The sequence below is a fragment of the Epinephelus moara genome, chromosome 5, assembly GCF_006386435.1.
Source record: "Epinephelus moara isolate mb chromosome 5, YSFRI_EMoa_1.0, whole genome shotgun sequence".
Lineage (NCBI taxonomy): Eukaryota > Metazoa > Chordata > Actinopteri > Perciformes > Serranidae > Epinephelus > Epinephelus moara.
In genome coordinates, this window is record NC_065510.1 from 20,436,821 (window position 1) to 20,454,841 (window position 18,021).

The 18,021-nt window shown below is 40.2% G+C and overlaps 1 protein-coding gene across 1 annotated transcript in view; it reads left to right on the top strand.

Annotated features, from left to right (window-relative positions):
* cntln (centlein, centrosomal protein) overlaps positions 1 to 18,021 on the top strand; it is a 115,966-nt gene that overhangs the window by 16,045 nt on the left and 81,900 nt on the right. Inside the window, exons 7-10 of the mRNA XM_050043859.1 lie at positions 364 to 497; positions 1,392 to 1,554; positions 2,401 to 2,625; positions 14,404 to 14,544. Coding sequence (XP_049899816.1) covers positions 364 to 497; positions 1,392 to 1,554; positions 2,401 to 2,625; positions 14,404 to 14,544 — 663 coding nt within the window. The remainder of the gene's footprint in view (positions 1 to 363; positions 498 to 1,391; positions 1,555 to 2,400; positions 2,626 to 14,403; positions 14,545 to 18,021) is intronic.

An 18,021-nucleotide genomic window follows, 5' to 3' on the forward strand; every position in this document is an offset into this window, starting at 1 on the left:
ATTTATAAGGTGGAAGTAAATAGATTTGGAGCTTGAAAATGCTTAGAATGCTGTTACCAACTTAAAGTGTCACAGAAATGTGAGCTGTAATGTAGAGCCAGTGCAGACAGCTGCATGGAGAGTATCTGTTTCATCAGATGGATCTGAGATGGACAACAGGCATGGCTGAAACGTGTGCAGTGCAGACAGCAGGTATCAAATAGGGGTGTTTAGACTTGATCACATTGTGAAGTTAAACATTTCTGATTCTAGTGCAGAGTAAGCAACCTCACTTGTTTGCAGTGGACTGAAGACTAAGCCATGTAAATGCAGCACAAACACATAGGGCTCTATTTTCAAACTATTGTTACTCTTCTTCACCAGGAGTTGGAGGAAGAGCTACACAGCACTCGGCAGGAGTTGTCCAGCTTGCAGAGCCACAGTCGCAGTCTACCAGCTCAGCTTTCCTCCAAAGAGAACGAGGTGGCAGCAAAAGAGGGGCAGCTCAATCAACTTCGGTGAGCCTGGCCTTAACTTAAGCATCACCCAATACACCTCAGTGTCTATTTTCTTGTAACTTGGTTATATTTTTGGGTTATGTCATTATTGAAAGAAAGTACGCACCTGTCCAGTGTAGACAAACATGTAAACATTGCTTCACATGATTTACTGTGTGGAGCAGTTAGTATAGTGCTCTCTATGCTGTGAGGCTTGGGGGTGACACAGATTTCTTCCGCTCAGGCTCACCTAAAGCCACTTGATAAGCCCTGCATAGTGGATGCGATTTAAAAGAAGGAGAAAAGGGAAACAGGGCAGGCTTTGGCTAAGCTTTAGTCGATATGATAAAAACTGTGAGAACCGTAGGAGCCTTAGTGGTAATCTCAACCTTTTTTAACTACTTTTCTGTTTTAATGCCAGAGGCACTCTGACATGTCAGTCACATCAGGACTAGAGACCGTTCTTTGGGTTTTAGCTAGGTGAGTCAAGATTTCCTCACAAGTTAGTGGGGCACTTTCTGGTACTTCCATGGGACAAGACAGAAATTTTAGAAGTAAACTTTAATGCTGCTATTGCTATGTTGACGGAAATTCAGGTGATTACTAAATCTCTATAACACATTTTATACATTTCATTTAATCATAAAAACTGAGAAAAGCAATTGTAAAGTTTAAGTAATTCAAGTTCTCTGACCTCTTCACACATTTTTAAATATATATTTTTTTCTATATTTATAGGCTTGAATTAAATCCAAAAACCTGGACATTTAATTCTAGTAAATTAACGAGGAAAAGAATGGCATTACTGCTCCGTTGTGTGTATTGATAAACAATATTTTTATTTAACAGTCACAGTGCATGTACAGTATGGATTTGTGTAACATGTTGCATGTGTTTGTTTGCATGTGTGTAAAGCTGTGAGCTGGCAGAGGTGCAGACGCTGTACAGACAGAGCACAGAGCATGCAGCAGAGCAGAGCCATCTGATCAAGCAACTGGAAGGACTGAACCTTGACACTCAGAGAGTCCTGAGGAACCAAGAAGAGGCACATACTGCTGACACCACCTCCTATCAGAGGGTACACACACACACACACACACACACACACAAACACAAACATATGCCAAACCTCAGACTCGTCATTATTATAACCACTTTATTGCTCTCCACTCAGGCCTCACCCGCTGTGGTGATTTATTTCCAAGCTAGCTGTAACCTACAATTATTTGACTTGTGCCAGAAAAGAAGGACTTTTCTCACTGTATCCTGTTACTGTGAATGGGCTCTCAACCTACCACCTCTCTGTCTAATGACTCTACCACTGTGCTGTACACAGCATTTCACACAGAGGGGGATAGGGAGACATTTGAGGCAATTATGAGTCATAAAATATGAACTTCAAGGAACATATTTGGTCATATTTCATATCATCATCTTCTTTTTGTTGTGTTATAATCCCATTTTTTTCTTTTCATCCTTACTTAGATTACTTTAGATGTGTTTCCTACTACTGTGGAATTAAGAAATCATCCCCTTATGAAATAATTTGTCAGTCTTCATGCAGTTAGGCATTGGGAGGATGTGAAAATTTCATGTCATGTTTATTCTGGCCAAAATCACCATTCAAGATATTAACATGATAATCACCAAAATATGCTTAAAATGGCACCATTGTTTGATTAAGATCTTTTGCGTTGTTCGAGGTTGGTGCGTATGCTGAGTCTCGTTCATTGTTAGTTGCCTAGAAGTCTCTGTGACTGCTGCTGGACATAAGTGTTTAAAATTATATATTGTCCCACACCCAATCTCATGAGTGATTTTGTCTCATCTTCCTCCTATCTCTGGCTGACATGATCCACCCCATTGTCTCCCCCCCCCCCCCCTGCTTTTCAAACCCTGTTTTCTTATTTGTGTTTGTTGACAGCTGTACAAAGAGTTGAGTCAGTGCTACCAGGCCCTCGTGTCGAGTGAGGCCAACCTCCGTCAGAGTCACCAGAACCTCAGCAGCCTGCTGGCTCAAAAAGACCAACACATCCTGCAGCTACAGGCACAGCTGCAACAGCAGCAGCAGGAACAGATCCAACAGCAGCAACAGCAGGCTCAGCACACGCCCCTTAAACCCTCAACAAACAGACAAACCAACTTTAAGGTAAGCAGCCCTCTTATTCTTCACCATCTCCCCCATCAGAGGCCATCTCCTTTTAGAGTTCATCAAGTGCATCACAACTTGAGGCTAAACAGTGGTTTTCTATAATATCTGCTCTGCTACAGGAGCTGTTGAACCTAACAGACTGTACATAGATGTATTTGTGTGGATATGGACAACAACATATGTATGTTTATGAGTCCTCTACATAATGTCCTTACATAACAAACATATTACATTATGATGCTTCTCTCAATCACCTGTCTGGAACTACTGTCTAATTGTCCTAAGGTACAGAGACAGCAATGCGTAGGTGGATTAGTAGGCACAGCAATGACTGACAAGCCCCAGCATAGCCTGTGGTGGTGGTCTTTAACTGAGAATCACTCTCTTAATATCGCTCTAGTTCACCCTTGATCCATCCATCGCTGTAAGCACAGTGTCTTTCATGTCAGCTATCTGATCTTCTCCAGCTCTCTGTCCTGGGTACACATGCACTCCCTGACTTTCCTACGTTATCTATCTTCTTTCTATCCTCCCACCCAAGTACCTGGAAGTCCTTTTAACACTCTCCCGTCAGATAGCAAAGATAGATAAGAGGTGGAGAGAGGTGATTTAATTGGAGCCCAGTAATCTTCTTGAAGATGATGTTGGAGTTACAGTTCTAACATCTGTCAGTCAGCAGGGGTTTGTCTTTAGCTCACTACCTTTTGAACTATTGCTCCAAGGCAATGGAGGCTCTGGTATAAAGTTAATGCTGCAGCCATGTTTTAAGTGGGCTTAAACAACTCCTAATGATATGGTGATAGGTGTTACTTGGACCACACAGTGTCAAAGACGTGAGTAGTAACAGGTATCTCTACTTTACACTCTGCAGTCACACAGTCTCATTCCATAAACATTACAGGGCACTGCATTTGTTGTTATAATGAGTTTCTCAATCTGTTCCGTGGTATGACTTTCACTTCAGTTGAAACTACATCCTATTGCAAATAAAGCAACTCTGCAGCTGATGCTGCGGAAGATAATATTTTTGCAGCAGTTGAGTAATTTCTGTGCCTCCACAGACTGTAATTGTTTAATTCGATTGGTTGATGTTTTCTGACAGTGCTGCCCCCAGACTGGAAGTTAAAAGATATCAGCTCAAATGTTAAGTGAGTTACAATCGCCCTGTCTCACTTAACCCTGTTAATTTAACCAGCGGTGAAATATAAATGGATCATTTAGTCAGTAATTAAATACAGTACTGCAGTGTTCCCCCAGTAATTAATACTGCATTTAGAGAAGATGCAGTTAGTGCTGTGTGTGTGTAGTGTAGGCATGCATGTGTGTGTACATGCATGCTTGTATAAGCAGTATGTATGTGAATGCACGTATGTGTTTATTTTATCACACAGAACATGCACTCCACCCCATGTCTCCTCTCCATGCGGGTCAGAATGAAAAAACTCATCAGACATATCCAGGGTTGAGATGTAATTACAAAAATACCGTGTATATAACCTACGTTAAGAATTAATATGAACTTTTGTTTACTGAACACATGTAGCTGCTGTCTGGCTGATTTGTTTCTTTAACTTTCTTACCTACTGACATCAAAGTGAACAGATCAGGTATCCCAAGGTATAGCACTCAGTCAGGAGGGCTTTCTGTTTCCCACTCTGTAATTTCACTGACAGGTTGTGCGTATGTGTGTCTGCGTAGGTGCGTGTTTGACTAAAGGTGTGTGTATCCGAGCACATAATCGCAAATTCTGTAACAACTTCCTCCCGAACACCTGTTAAATTCTAATGCTCAGGTTGTTAAGGCAGATTTGATTTTAATTTTAAATGTTTTGGTGGAAGTTACCATTGGAGGTGATCAAAGTGCTGATCGCAACGGGAGCACAGGGGGGAGATGCAGCGCTCATTTGAATATGGACCAGAGCGACGGCTTTGAACACCCCTCCCGCAGTGGTTTAGGGGGGGAGCAGGGGTAAAGGAGGTGGGTGGGTTAGAGGAATAACACCCATTGTGTGTTATACTTCCATGCTGTGTACCAAGATTGACTGTCTGTTCTCTTCTGTCTTGTGTCAAGTTAACTCTTTGTAGGAAGACTTCAACAATGTCTAGAATAATCAAACTATTCTGTTTGCTCTCAGTTAAAAAAAGTTGTTATCTCCTATATGAATTAACCCGCAGGACTAGTACTAGGTTAAAAAAAATAAACTTGCTTTTCTTTTTTTTAAAACGGTAATGTTTCCACTGCATATAGAAAAAATATGATTCTTGTATCTAATTCTTATCTAACGATACTTTTTATTGTCAATTAATCTGTTGTAGTCTTTACATTTTATCATTTAGGGAAAAAATGCCAGAAGAATATGCCCATCACAGTTTGCCAGAGCAAACTTTGAATAATATTCAGTTTTAAGTAATTTAAAACAGAAACTAAGATTACCGCCTTGTGTTCGTATGCGTCCGCACACCAGTCAAGTTTCTCTTACAGTTTACATCCATGTCTGTGAAAACATGGAAGCTTCACACCCATTGTCCCCCAACACAGCACCCAAGATTAGTGTCACCAATTATGTATCTGACCAAATCTCTCCTCTTCTGTTCCTGAGATGGTTAGAAGAGTGTATTATGCAGAATATTATGATGTCACAGTGAAGCTGACCGTCGACCTTTTGGATATAAAAAGCCAACACTTCATCATTATATTCTATTAAATATTTTGTATGAAGTTTTGTCATAATTAGCGTAAGAATTCTTGAGTTATACCCGAAAACATGTTTTGTAAGGTCACAATGACCTTGACCTTTGACCACCCCATTCTAATCAGTGTATTCTTTAGTCCAAGTGAACATTTGTGCCAAATTTGAAGAAATTCCCTAAAAACATTATGGAGACATTGCATTCACAAGAATGAGATGGATGCAAGGTCACAGTGACCCTGACTTTTGACCACTGAAACCTTATCAGTTCATCTTAAGGGGACGTTTTTGCCAAATTTGAAGTTCTGTCAAGCATTCTTGAGATACCATGTTCACAAGTATGAGATAGATGCAAGGTCACCTTGACCTTTGACCTATGATCACTAAAATCAAATCACCTCATCACTGAGTCTAAATGAACGTTTGTGCCAAATGTGGAAAAAAATTTCATCAAGGCGTTCTTGAGATATCATGTTCACAAGAATGAGACAAGATCACAGTGACCTTGACCTTTGACCTATGACCACCAAAATCTTAGTTCATCGTTGAGTCTGAGGGGACGCTCGCTTTGACAAGAACGGGTATGCCAAATTTGAAGCATTCTTGAGATATCAAATTCACGAGAATTAGCCGCTTAGGGCAACGGCCAGTATTGCGGGGGTGTTATTGTACCCAGAGGATATCCATTATACACCCAAGACTTCCTCTTCCATGCACTGGTCATGGTCCAGTTACCAATGTGGACACAAGAATGAGGTTGGATGGATATTTTGTCTAATCTCTCAATGGACAGATAAACAGATTTCTGCATATGAATGCAGATAAATATTTTAAAAAGCCAATAAAAAGCAAATTTTCATCAGATGATAGCCGATCAGTGTCAAGATTGCATGTTGACCAATGCAATCCGCTTCTTTTGCTGTCCACATGGACTGTTTACCTGCATGCAACCAGAGACCGCTCAAAAATGATTGGTTAATACTGCTTAGAATGCCATCGGACCACAAACAGAAACCACAACGCTTGTGATACCAAAACTTGTCCTGTTGCCAAAAAGATTCTGCATTCATATTAGGGGTGGACGGTATGACCTATATCTTCGATCACTGTTTATGTAATTTTCTATTACAGTGGCGTCATTTGTTATGATACAGTAGTTGATCATTTTCTTCTTTTATTTGGAACTTCCTTACAAACAAAAAAAAAGTTGCCCCACGAAACAACAATTAGGTTAAAAAAAACCCTCAAAAATAGAAGCTTTAATGTTCCTTAGAAAAATAATAATAATAAGTGTTAAAGGTTTCGGTATTTACAACTTAACCCTCCTCCTCCATGTCTTCCAAAATCACGTTACCTTGTGTGGCAGCTGTATTTGTGAGATTACACAAGAATCCAGCCCTGATTTGCTACATAGCCTGCCCGGAGTAGCTCCCAGAGTAAAAATCGATATTGCCAAATCTCTACTGGTGGACATATTTTTACTGTTGCACGGTATATACCATCATATCACCCAGCCCTAATTCCTATGCAGATATCTGTTTACAGAGAGTGGTTCATCAACAAATTGACTTATTGTTGCAGCACCACTGGCACTTTTCAGAAGTGTTCTGTATTGTGTATGTGTCTCAGTGTGTGTACTGAAAACAGTGCGATATCTCCATAATGTCAGACAGAAAATGGCCTCATGCCCTGATCTTCTTGCTCTAGGGCCTGGCCGATCGTCAGGCACCTGGGTGACCCCCACGCACAATGAGTTGCAGTCTGAACAAACTGCCAGGTTGCGGAGGTTTGGGTTGCCAGGTTGGGTGGTCACCATCACATTTCTAGAGAGGCAGGGAAGAGAGTCCTCATTAGTGGAAAAAAAACTAGCTAGAGTGAACATTTAATCATCTACAACAATCTCCCTCACTGCATCATTGTATTTATAGTAGTCCAGTGTTTGGCTATTGTCAGAGTTGTGTGGTGATTAAAGACCAACATTAGAATCCATAGCAGACCTCAGGCTTTCTGGAACCTTCAGCACAGTAAATGAGTGGTAAGTTGTTAATTGTGTGGGCAGTCATTCAAAGCCCTGGTTATTCTCTCATCAGCACTGGAGAGGGAAAATTAGGCATGTTCATTCACTCCAGAAAAGTTTCATATGAATGTAAGAGAAAGGAGCCTTGTGTCTTTTCAATGTTACTGAAACTTTTTTAATGTAAAACAGGCATTTTTGTATAAAGAACAGTTTCCATTTAGCTGCTGCAGTGTCAGAGTCCTGTTATTGTGAATGCTGGCTCACTGTCACACTAGGACCCTTGAATAGAAAGAGGCATCATTAATGTTATTAATAACAGCTGTTCTTTTCCTGCTGTGACAAGTAAAGGTCTCTATGACAAAAGCCTATTTTCACACTGTTAAATACAGTAATTCTCGTAGATATGACACCTCATCAAAGCCAAGCCACCTCACTTAATACAGCTAGTTTTAGCTTCTGATTTGAAAAATATCATTAACACCAGGGTTCCCGTGGTTATGAAATTTGTGGAAAAGTTATGAAACTAGAAAAGCTGTTTTCCAGGCCTGGAAATGGTTTTACACAGTGGTTCCAAACTGGTCCAGCCACGGGGTCCGGATTTCTCTTTAGTCATTTTTATATTCACTTTATTTAAAGATGAAGCATGTTTTTACAAAGTTGACATGTTCGCGTGTCACTTGAGGTCCTTTCAGAATGGACCTATGATCCACTTGTGAACCGCAATCCACCAGTTAGGAACCACTGGTTTAGAATTAACAGAATGATTTGGAAAAGTCTTGAAAATGCATTGTTTTGGCTATTGTTTAAAATATGTTAATAAAAATCCCAAAACATGGGTAACGTTACGCAAAATGCCTTTCTCCCATTACTAATTTAAAATATTGTGCTGCATTCTGTGACTGTTGAAATGTCACTGGTATTACATGATACACATTAGCACATGCAGCTAGTTGGCGGTGGGAATGTCTAACAAGCAAGTAAAGTTAGCAAGTGCTGGCAGTTTGCATATCCTCATGTGCCTGGGAAGTGTGTGTGTGTGTGTGTGTGTGTGTGTGTGTGTGTGTGTGTGTAATGTATGGCTTTATTGCTATATAGGATTACTCATTTTAAACTACTTAAATCAAGTCATGGAAATGGGTTAAAATATTGTGGCGATATAGCGAATTAGGGAATCCTAGGATGAGAAGGAATGATCCCCCCTGCTCTCCCCCTGATTGGCTAGTGGTTGTTGCCTTGTTGGTTGGATTAGTTGTGTTTAGGCAACAAGAGTGGTATTGGTTAGGTTTACGGTGGCCATGCCTTTGCTATCCTAAGATCTGCAAACTTCCGAATAGTTATGGAAAAGATTAAAAATTTCTCCGCGTCTTTGAACAGAAAATTCGGCACACTGCTCTTGCTTACCATCACAATTTATTAGTAACACTAACGTTTCGGTCCGTCTGGACCTTTATCAAGAGTGTTTAACACTCTCGCGAGAGCAGTGTGCGGGATTTTCTGTTCAAAGACTCAAGTGATATTTTCCAGTGCACCTGCATCTGAGACAGTTGGATGTGTGAATATTTCTCTTCAAAAATATTCATTAGTAAAAATGTGTTGAAACCCTGTAACACTCAAGTCCCTCATATGGGTTTTTTAGACTGAAACTTGAGCACGGAAACAACATCTCCCAAGGTGACCGGGCTTTTTTTGGTCATTTTTTATAGATTGAAAAAAGTCCACCTGGTTCATCTCTAGCTTTTTGAGATTGTTTTTACCGTCTGCTTCTGCCTTGTTATTTATGTTAGCCAATCTAAACGCTTTCAGATGTATAATTAAAGTGCTGGTTACACGCATGTGCGCGTTAATACACCCACCATTTTGGCGGGTCACGTTCACCTTAGGTGAGGTGTTTCTTTTGATCATCATCATCATTAATGGCAACCATCAAGTGAAAACGATGAAACCGTAATGCTACAAGGAAACATGGATATTAATTTTTCAGCCAGGAGCTCAACAAACAGAATGCAGTCAGCCAGAGGATTCCTTTGTGTATGTTTATATACTCAGTGCAGTAAGGTACAGAGGAGTATAAGGATAAAGGGTACTTTTAGTTTTTCTGCTAATGGTCAGTAAAATGTGATGGAAAGCTTGTATATGTCAGATACTTTTGAATTGTCTTTCACATGGGTCTCATTTTGGCTCTGGCTGCTCTCAGTTTTTTCCCATCTGGAACGGCACTCCTTTAACTTAACTGTTAGGACCTCCCTAGGAGTATTTTAAAAATTTAGTGCAACCTGCTGCTTGTATTTACATATGCCTTTCCTCCTCAGACACATCAGTCATCCTTTCCATACGAACACACAGTGTAAAGGTTAGAAATTCAAATAATTCTCAAGAATTATAGTCTGATAAATGTTTCACGGCTTATAATGCTATTTCTGTCAACCACTTATCTTGTGTATGCCGAGTGTGTTATCAGTATTATCGCTGTTGTCAACATGAGATTGTATATGAGCGTGTGTTTGGAGCCGGGCCATGTCCTGGACCAGAGACATACTAATGACATGGACTCCAGTGGTGTGTTTTACCAGCTCAACTGCTCTCATTAGATGAGAACCTCTGTGTAGCACAGCTCGCCTCATTAATGAAGCACAGCCATGTGCCGCTGCAGATACATGCACTCACTCGTTTAAGTACATACACTCAGGTCAAACAGGCTGTGTGGGAGGACTCAGGGTTGTGTACACACACATACAAAACATACATCCTACTCACTGTGTGCTGTCCTTCTATAGAGTCCTTCCTCAGTGCATTACCAGTTAACACACAGACACTTATACATATATGCACACACATATTCTTTGAAGAATCACCATGTTGAATACAAAGTGCACCTGGCCTGGTGGGGTGCATGCACCTTCTAGCCCTCTCTTCTGAAGCCTATCCAATCACTTTCACAAATGCTGTCGCTCCACAGATGTGAGTATGTATTTGCGTATGCATGTAGTTGTGTGTGTGTGTGTGTGTGTGTGTGTGTGTGGCGGGGGCCCCTCCTGATTATAGCTGCTCCATAATTAACAGTGATCAGATTTGTTTTGTGGCATAAATGGTGCATGTGTAGAACATTAGGCCTGGCAAGTCTCATTTCACATTCAGCTCAAGGGCTCGGCAGCAGACGGGTCACGAGCTTCAGGGAGCACAATCACAAGCCTCCCTCCATATGGTCCTGCCTGCCGCATCCTCAGCAGCGAGGGCCGCGAGTGCCAGACAAGTTCCCCCAAGAACCTAATCGTGTTCAGTAATTACCAAGACCAGCTTTTCTCTTTTTTTTCCCTCCCTCCCTCAGCCTCCCCACAATCTCTTGCTCTTTTTTTTCACTGCACCTGCATGCTCTCTTCTTCTCTTTCAATCTCGTGCTCTCTCCCTGTCCATTGCTTTCACTAAGCTGCTTGTAATATGTTTATTTTTTCCCTTTTGCATCCTTGCTCCTTTACTGTCTCACAGTTTCCCTGTTTTATTTTTTGCTGGATAAAAACCAGGATGGGGATGAGAGAGATTGTGAGAGGAAAAAAAACTCAGACACTCCCGCATCAGTTAATTTCTAAATTGCTTTATGTGGCTGATGCCGAAAAACCCAGTCCGTCCTCCTGACTGCCTGGAAATTATAAATAATTGTAACAGATGCGCCAATATGGCCGGCCTCCAATAAACGAGGCCCCAGATAATTTGACCAACCCCCTTTGACAGGCCAATTTAATAAAACATGAACAAAATCTTCCTCACTAATAATTTATCATCCCCTCTCCTCCCCTTTGGTTAAAGTTGATTACCCTGGCAGTTAACAAGGTCACGCCCAGATGCCAGGTTTCTGATAATGCAATCAGGACTCGTTGGAAAAAAGGTGATGACATCCTGTGCGGTTTTCTTGACTACCTGGCCTCCCAGTAAAACACAGTTGTGAATCCCTCTGTTTGTCAGAAGACTCTGATTTGATGTGTTGCAAGCTGATGTGTTGTTGATAGCAGCTGGTGAATCTGTTTTTTAGAGTTTCACACCTTTTTATTAAGGACTTAAGAAAAGAAAGGTGAGAATTTATGCAGCAAGGTGATGGAGTCAAGAGGTATATGAGTGAGTGTTAGATAAGATAAAAGACTCAGACGTCACTGAGCTTATACAAAGTGTATATACAGCACATGCTCTTTGGCTGCAGAGTGAATGTGTCTCTGTAACAGAATGTATCCTGGCCCTGAAAATCATCTTGTCTGTACACACATCACTATAAAGAGCTGTTCATAACAGCAGCGGCAGAAGTGTGAAGATAGAATGTCACATTTAAGTGACATAAAATCAATTTGCACGGTTGCATTATAGGAATGTACATGCTTGAGTGTATGCATTTGTGCATGTATGTGCATCAACCTGCTCCTCTGTGGGTGGGCCCTCTGCTTTATCATTGTCCCCTTCAGTTTGTTTTGGTAGTCCCCGCTGTGTGCTGAGGTGTGCAGATGCTGCTCGACACCAGCTAATAGACACTGATAAATAGACGGGCCATGATAGCACACACACCACAGTGCAGGAGATGGTAGATAGCTGTCCCACTGCCACATGACACATCTGGCAGCGTATGAAAATGTTGTGTGAACTTTGAGTATACAAAGGTTAGCATGTTGAACTACTTGAGACAATGTCAGTGTGTGCTTTTCTACGTCTCCCTGAATTAATTTTGACAACTGTTGTTCATCCAGTCAGAGGTAGAAATGTGGGCAGCTTGGCCACCCACATGTATGTGCACACTTCGACATGTCTGTTATCTTACTGTGGGCTTCCTCAAAATGTCATGTCCTAATAAAAACATTGCATTATGATCCATTAACTCTCACAGTGCAAACTGGTATCTCCACCTCTCCTGTAGATTTCTTCCTGTATACTGTAATCATAAAACTAGTGTTGTCACAATACTTGAATTTCTAACTTCAATATAATACCTTGAATAATACCAGGGGACATATTGGCATTGAGAGAGTGAAATTAAATTTCTTTTATCAGAAGATAAATATAACAAAGCTTTAACAGGATGATGTCAACTGGTCTTTTCTTGGTTCGTAGCAGAGAAAAGCGGAATGACTGTAAACATTAACAATAATTGAAACATTTTTTACATGAACAAAAACAGTATTCTTCTTGCAGTAGTGCACAGCTTCAAAAACATTTGTGATTGCCACACATTCGAAAAGCAATAAAGTGCAAGTAAAAAACAAAACAAAATCAAGCCGCAAAAGCCTTTATGCAACCAGAGCGAATGACACGAGTGATGAGAAGATGACAATGCGAGTTAATGACAGCTGTGGCGCCACTGTGTTATCAGCTGTTGGAGAGAAATGAGTGAGAAAGTAGTATTTAGTATCGGAATTGAGGAAAATGAGTATTGAAATTTATTTAAGATATTCAGAGATGATAATATACATTGTTAGAACATGGCACTCTTAAATACTTGATTCTGATTGGTCAATCAACAAAATTCTGCAGTGTTTATTTCTTGAGATATCACCGCTGCTCTGATGCTCCGTTGCTAGGGACGCCATAGCAACGTGAGACTGAGGAGCATCAAAATCAGTTAACGTTAGTCCACACAGGCCAAATAGGGTCGGAGTGGCAAAATGCAGCATTTTCAGGACATCACTTTTAACATATGTTTGCCTAAAAAATGACATGTCCCCAGCAAAAAAAAAAAAAAAGAAAGGAAGAGAAAATCACAGGGCCGTCAGGAGCAAACCGGCACAAACAACTAGAAGAAGTAAGTAGTAAGCCATGTTCTAAGCGGGATAATGTATAGTAAATATAGTAAATTACTAAATGTATAGTAAATAACTCCCTTCAAGGGAATGGAACCCTGACGCGCAGCTGTTTTTTTCAACAGTCCCCGGCTCACTATACATTATCCCTTACATAAATCAATATTTGTGACAACACAAGGCAAAATGTATCCAAAGATGCTGCTTGCTGACAGTTGACATTTTATGGTGTCTTGATGTTTTTGATTGCTGAAAAACTTTTTATAACCTCTATGGATGCACTGATTATGAAACTATGGGCCAATACTGATGCTTAAAATAACATAATGGCCAATAGCCACTACCGATATTGTTGTGTTTATTGCTGTTAATTACATTTTTGTTATTTTGTGCCAGGGACTGAAAGAAATGTTTCATAAGAAAAAAAAAAAAAATTCAGTCAGTCCTTCATTACACTACCATTGAGTACAAAAATGAAAACATTCAAATTTAGGAAACGACCTTTAATATAACCTTCTTTCCCATGAAAAAGTGGTTTAATGACAGCTTCAAAGCCCTTTTTACTATATATCATATATCATAATTCTCCTCTCTAAAATCTTTTTTATAATACTGTAAAAACACCACAAATATCTCCTTAAAGCGACTGTATTTTTCCAAGTTTCTTACCAAAAACCAATGCCGATTTCAACCCAGATTTGTTGTTCATAATGTAGCACTATCAGTGAAGGAACAGAGTGTGTACCGTGATGTGTGGATAGTGAGATTACTGCGTCCTTTCGTCCCTAAGGGGTCCTAGGGAAGATCTCTGGATGACAGGGTGCTGTTAGTCTTTTCAGCCTGCGCAACATTGATTTGACACAACAGACAAACATCAGCTACTGCCTTTGAAGAATGTCACTGTATTTGCTAATAGGCAGTGAACAATGCGAATATTGGTGCATCCTGAGTAGCCTCACCTCAGATGTCACAGATTTGGATCATTAATGTATTTCCTTACCTATATGAGAACATCGTCTTTTTGAAGATGACACTTGTTGAACATATGTACAATAATCTGAATGTCAAATCGCTGTTAAGTCATAGACACATAAACGCATGTAAACACATGCAGGTTTTGAGCATACTGTTGGACGTGATAGTTTTCCCGCCGCCCAGCGAGCCAGGGTGTTTTAACTTTGGAGTCACGTTTTGTTTTGTCACTTTTCTGTTGTTCTCTGCACCTCTGGGCTTGTCTTTCTCTCTCTTCCTTGTTTTTCACTCACAAACACTCATGCACCGTCTCTCTTGTCTTTCAGGCAGTGGTGTCAGAGCAGGTTGACGCTGCAGCTCAGAGGTCTAGCCCTGATTCTGACTGGGCCCCCACCCGAGGCTCAGATCCCAGGCCAGAGGATAAGACCCTTCAACGGAGATCCACCACTTCTGTCAGAGGACAGCAGGTAGGTTAGCAAACACTACTGCCAATTATGTCAAAGACAGCACGTGGGTGAGCAGCTAACATGCCCACACTTACCCATTACCACTTTGCTCAGATTAGATCAAAGCCATAGAGAAGGGATATGAAGGAAATGGTCTGTTGAGAATCATGTGATTTATCAGACCCTGCTTCTGCCAACCTTTGTCCTGAACTCCTCAGCGTGCGCGCGTGCGTGCGCACACACACACACACACACACACACACACACACGAATGCCCCTCCTACTGTGACCAGGCCGGCGTGTGCTGCTGGTTTCACGCATGCCTTGGGCTCAGGCACTGGCTAATTTACCGCTTCAACAGTACATTATGAACAAGAAAGAGGCTTTTGATCTTCTCAGTATTCCACTCATAAGTTTGGCAGGACATGTTTCTAGATGGCCTCACTCATTCTGAAGCTGGCCTGAAGACACATTGTTTGATTTATACAGCTGTCCTCATTATAGCTTCAATGGAGGTGCTTGTGTTCAGGCAGTTTATACATGTAATGTAATTATTTTGTACAAAATAAATAAACAGTATTGACATCATTTGATGTGCTTCCCTTTTCTGGAGGCTCTGTGATGTCTGCCCTAAGACACACATGCACACACACTCACACACAATCTGTCTGTTGTTATTCACCTACTATTAATTATTTTGATTCTTGTGCTGATACTTTAAATTAGAATGGGACTATAATACATTTTTCACACAGTACATTTTTGATACCTTATTAGGCTGAATAATAACATGAATCATAATCTGATTTATAAAGGCGTAAATCTGTGGTTTAACACAGTGTGCACCTTTTGTCCTTTTCTAAATAGAAACTTTCCTTAGATTAATCTATCTAAAATGTCAAGATCACCCACAGTAATGTCGCTATTTTTAGAATCAGCATTTTGAACCTTTTCATCACATTTCAATACCTTTCGTGAGCTTAAAGATGCCAAAAATCTGTGTTGATAGCACACTTAATCCTCCTCCTTTTACTACTTGAGTTCTTTAGTCCCGCATGGTTCACTTTTTCCACAGATGACATAAAACACCCATAATTGAGAGTGTCTCTGTCCCAACCTGACAGGCCTGAGCTTCACTTGATGTGATACTGAAGTTATTTTTGTTCCGCACTCCACACACAGACACACACACACAAGCACATGATCTATTGCATATATACATTTACAAATTAAATTTTAATGTGGGTACACGATCATATAACAACTGCTCGGCCAACATTTATGGAAAAAGATGAGCATCCACAGAGATTGAATCAGAATTGTGAATTTGATGTTATCCTGCTCCCATGGACCCATTAAACTAAAAAATGTATTTGTTGAATATTTGTTCAAATCAATATATTTTTTTATTTTATTCAGTGATACAATTTGTACAATATAATTTCAAATGAAAAATAGATCAGCTTTGACAATGGGAAAGGTTGAAATGAAATGAGGATATAATTAAATTGATAAAATGTTTAAGATATCGTTTCAGATTCAGTTTTCACCGCTGAGTTTCATTTTGAACACTTTCTTTGCCGATTCTCAGTCAGTACCCATGTTTAAAATAACCATTTGGCCGAAGGCTCATACTGATGTTTTTCGTTGTTGTTGTGTTTCTCCCTCTTTGTCCCAGGGAAACAAATAAATCTCTGTTATAAAAAATAACCAATCTGTTTTAAAGTGATTCAAGCCTTAATTACACTGTCTTTGAATGAGTACAAATTCAACTATACAAATTTATGAAACAACCTCTAATATAACCTTCTTTCATATGAAAACATCTTTTAAAATAATAATAGGTGTTTAAAAAAACATTTTACTATATATATCTTATAATTCCCCCTCTAAACAACAAATTTCTCCCTCAAGCCACTATATGTATTCATATGTCTTGCAAAAAAATAAATCTTACAAGACTACATTTGGCTGCATCATAATGTTAATCAGTGGAACCTCAGTAAGCTGTTATTGCAGGCTACCACTAGTGTTAAGTAGCTCTCCTCCTGTCAGTGTCAACACAGATTTGTTGTTCACAATGTAGCATTATCAGGGAAACAATAGGGTGCGTCCCCTGACACAAAGATAGTGAGTTTACTGCATCCTTCAGTCCTGAAGACGTGCTGGGGAAGATCTCTGTTTGTCCCAGGCACGATTTCTATTGTCACCGGAATGACGGGGTGCTGTTGGTGTTGAGCCCTGCGTTTTAGCCTGCTCAACATTGATATGACACAATGGAAAAACATCGACCACTGCCACCATTGAATGAGATCTTATTTGCAGATAGTGCGACAGCAGTCAACAAAGCAAATATCGGCCGATACCAGTGTTTGGCCCATAAATCAGTCCATCCCTACTTCCGTCTTTTATTTCCTGAGTGATGATAACAAAACAATCCTCTATATGGCTGCTACAAGGAGCAGACATTCTTCACTCAACCAGCCACCAGCTGTGTGGCACAGTGGCATGCTCATCTATACAGTCAATATTTGATTCTCCCTCTTCCCCAATAAGTCAAAAGAGTTGTAAATCTAAGGTCATAAGCTTTAGGTCAATCATGCCAACTTGATAAATCAGTTTAAACCTTACTGTCATTAAAAACATGAACATTTTGAGTAGTTGTTGCTGTTGGCAGCTTAATATTCAAATATGATGATGCTCCAAAGAAACCATAAACTTGTTATGCTTCATTACACTCCATTTAAACAATAATATCAGTCTGCAAGGTCAGACGGCGATGAAATGAGCCTTCTGTGCAGCCCACTGCTACCACCTAGGACACAATTTGCAGCTCTTTCAGTAAGTGCCTAAAGTGAAATGCGATTATTGGCCGAGGCAACGAGCAGTTCACAGCTGAACATGACTCGCAATTTGCCACACACAGTAAGTGTTAAACTGATGTTGTCAGAATTTGAGTAAAGTTTCCCTTAATTGGTAAAGCCTGAGTCAAATAAAACAAATACAAGTGAATTAACCTTTCAATCATTAGTAAAAATTAAGTTGAATATTATTCAGTCAGTTCAGCATAATCTGTAATTTTGCCATAGAAAGTTTGTACTTTATTTGACAAATCATTTTGTTTTTATAGTTTTCTTTCAAACCTTGCAAGGTATCTCACTATGGGAAGTGCCCCATCCCCATTCATAACCGCCTGTGGCCCCCAACATGGTATTCTCATTTTCTTCCCTGTGAAGATCACTTGAGTTCCTCAGCTGTCCTTACTTTTAGGTTTTCCTTTTAACACAGCCAAGATTAGAGTTGGGCGATCTTGTCCATATCCTATCGTCCTATCGCCATGTAGTGAAATCGCCGATGAACGATGTCATTGCCCGGGGGGGGTCATTACGCATCGCCGCTGAAACGTTCACTTATAGCCTCTCTTTGGCGTTTGAGCAGCTTTATAAAACTCTTGAACATGTAATGGCTCCTTAATTAGCAAGTTGACTTTACATAGAC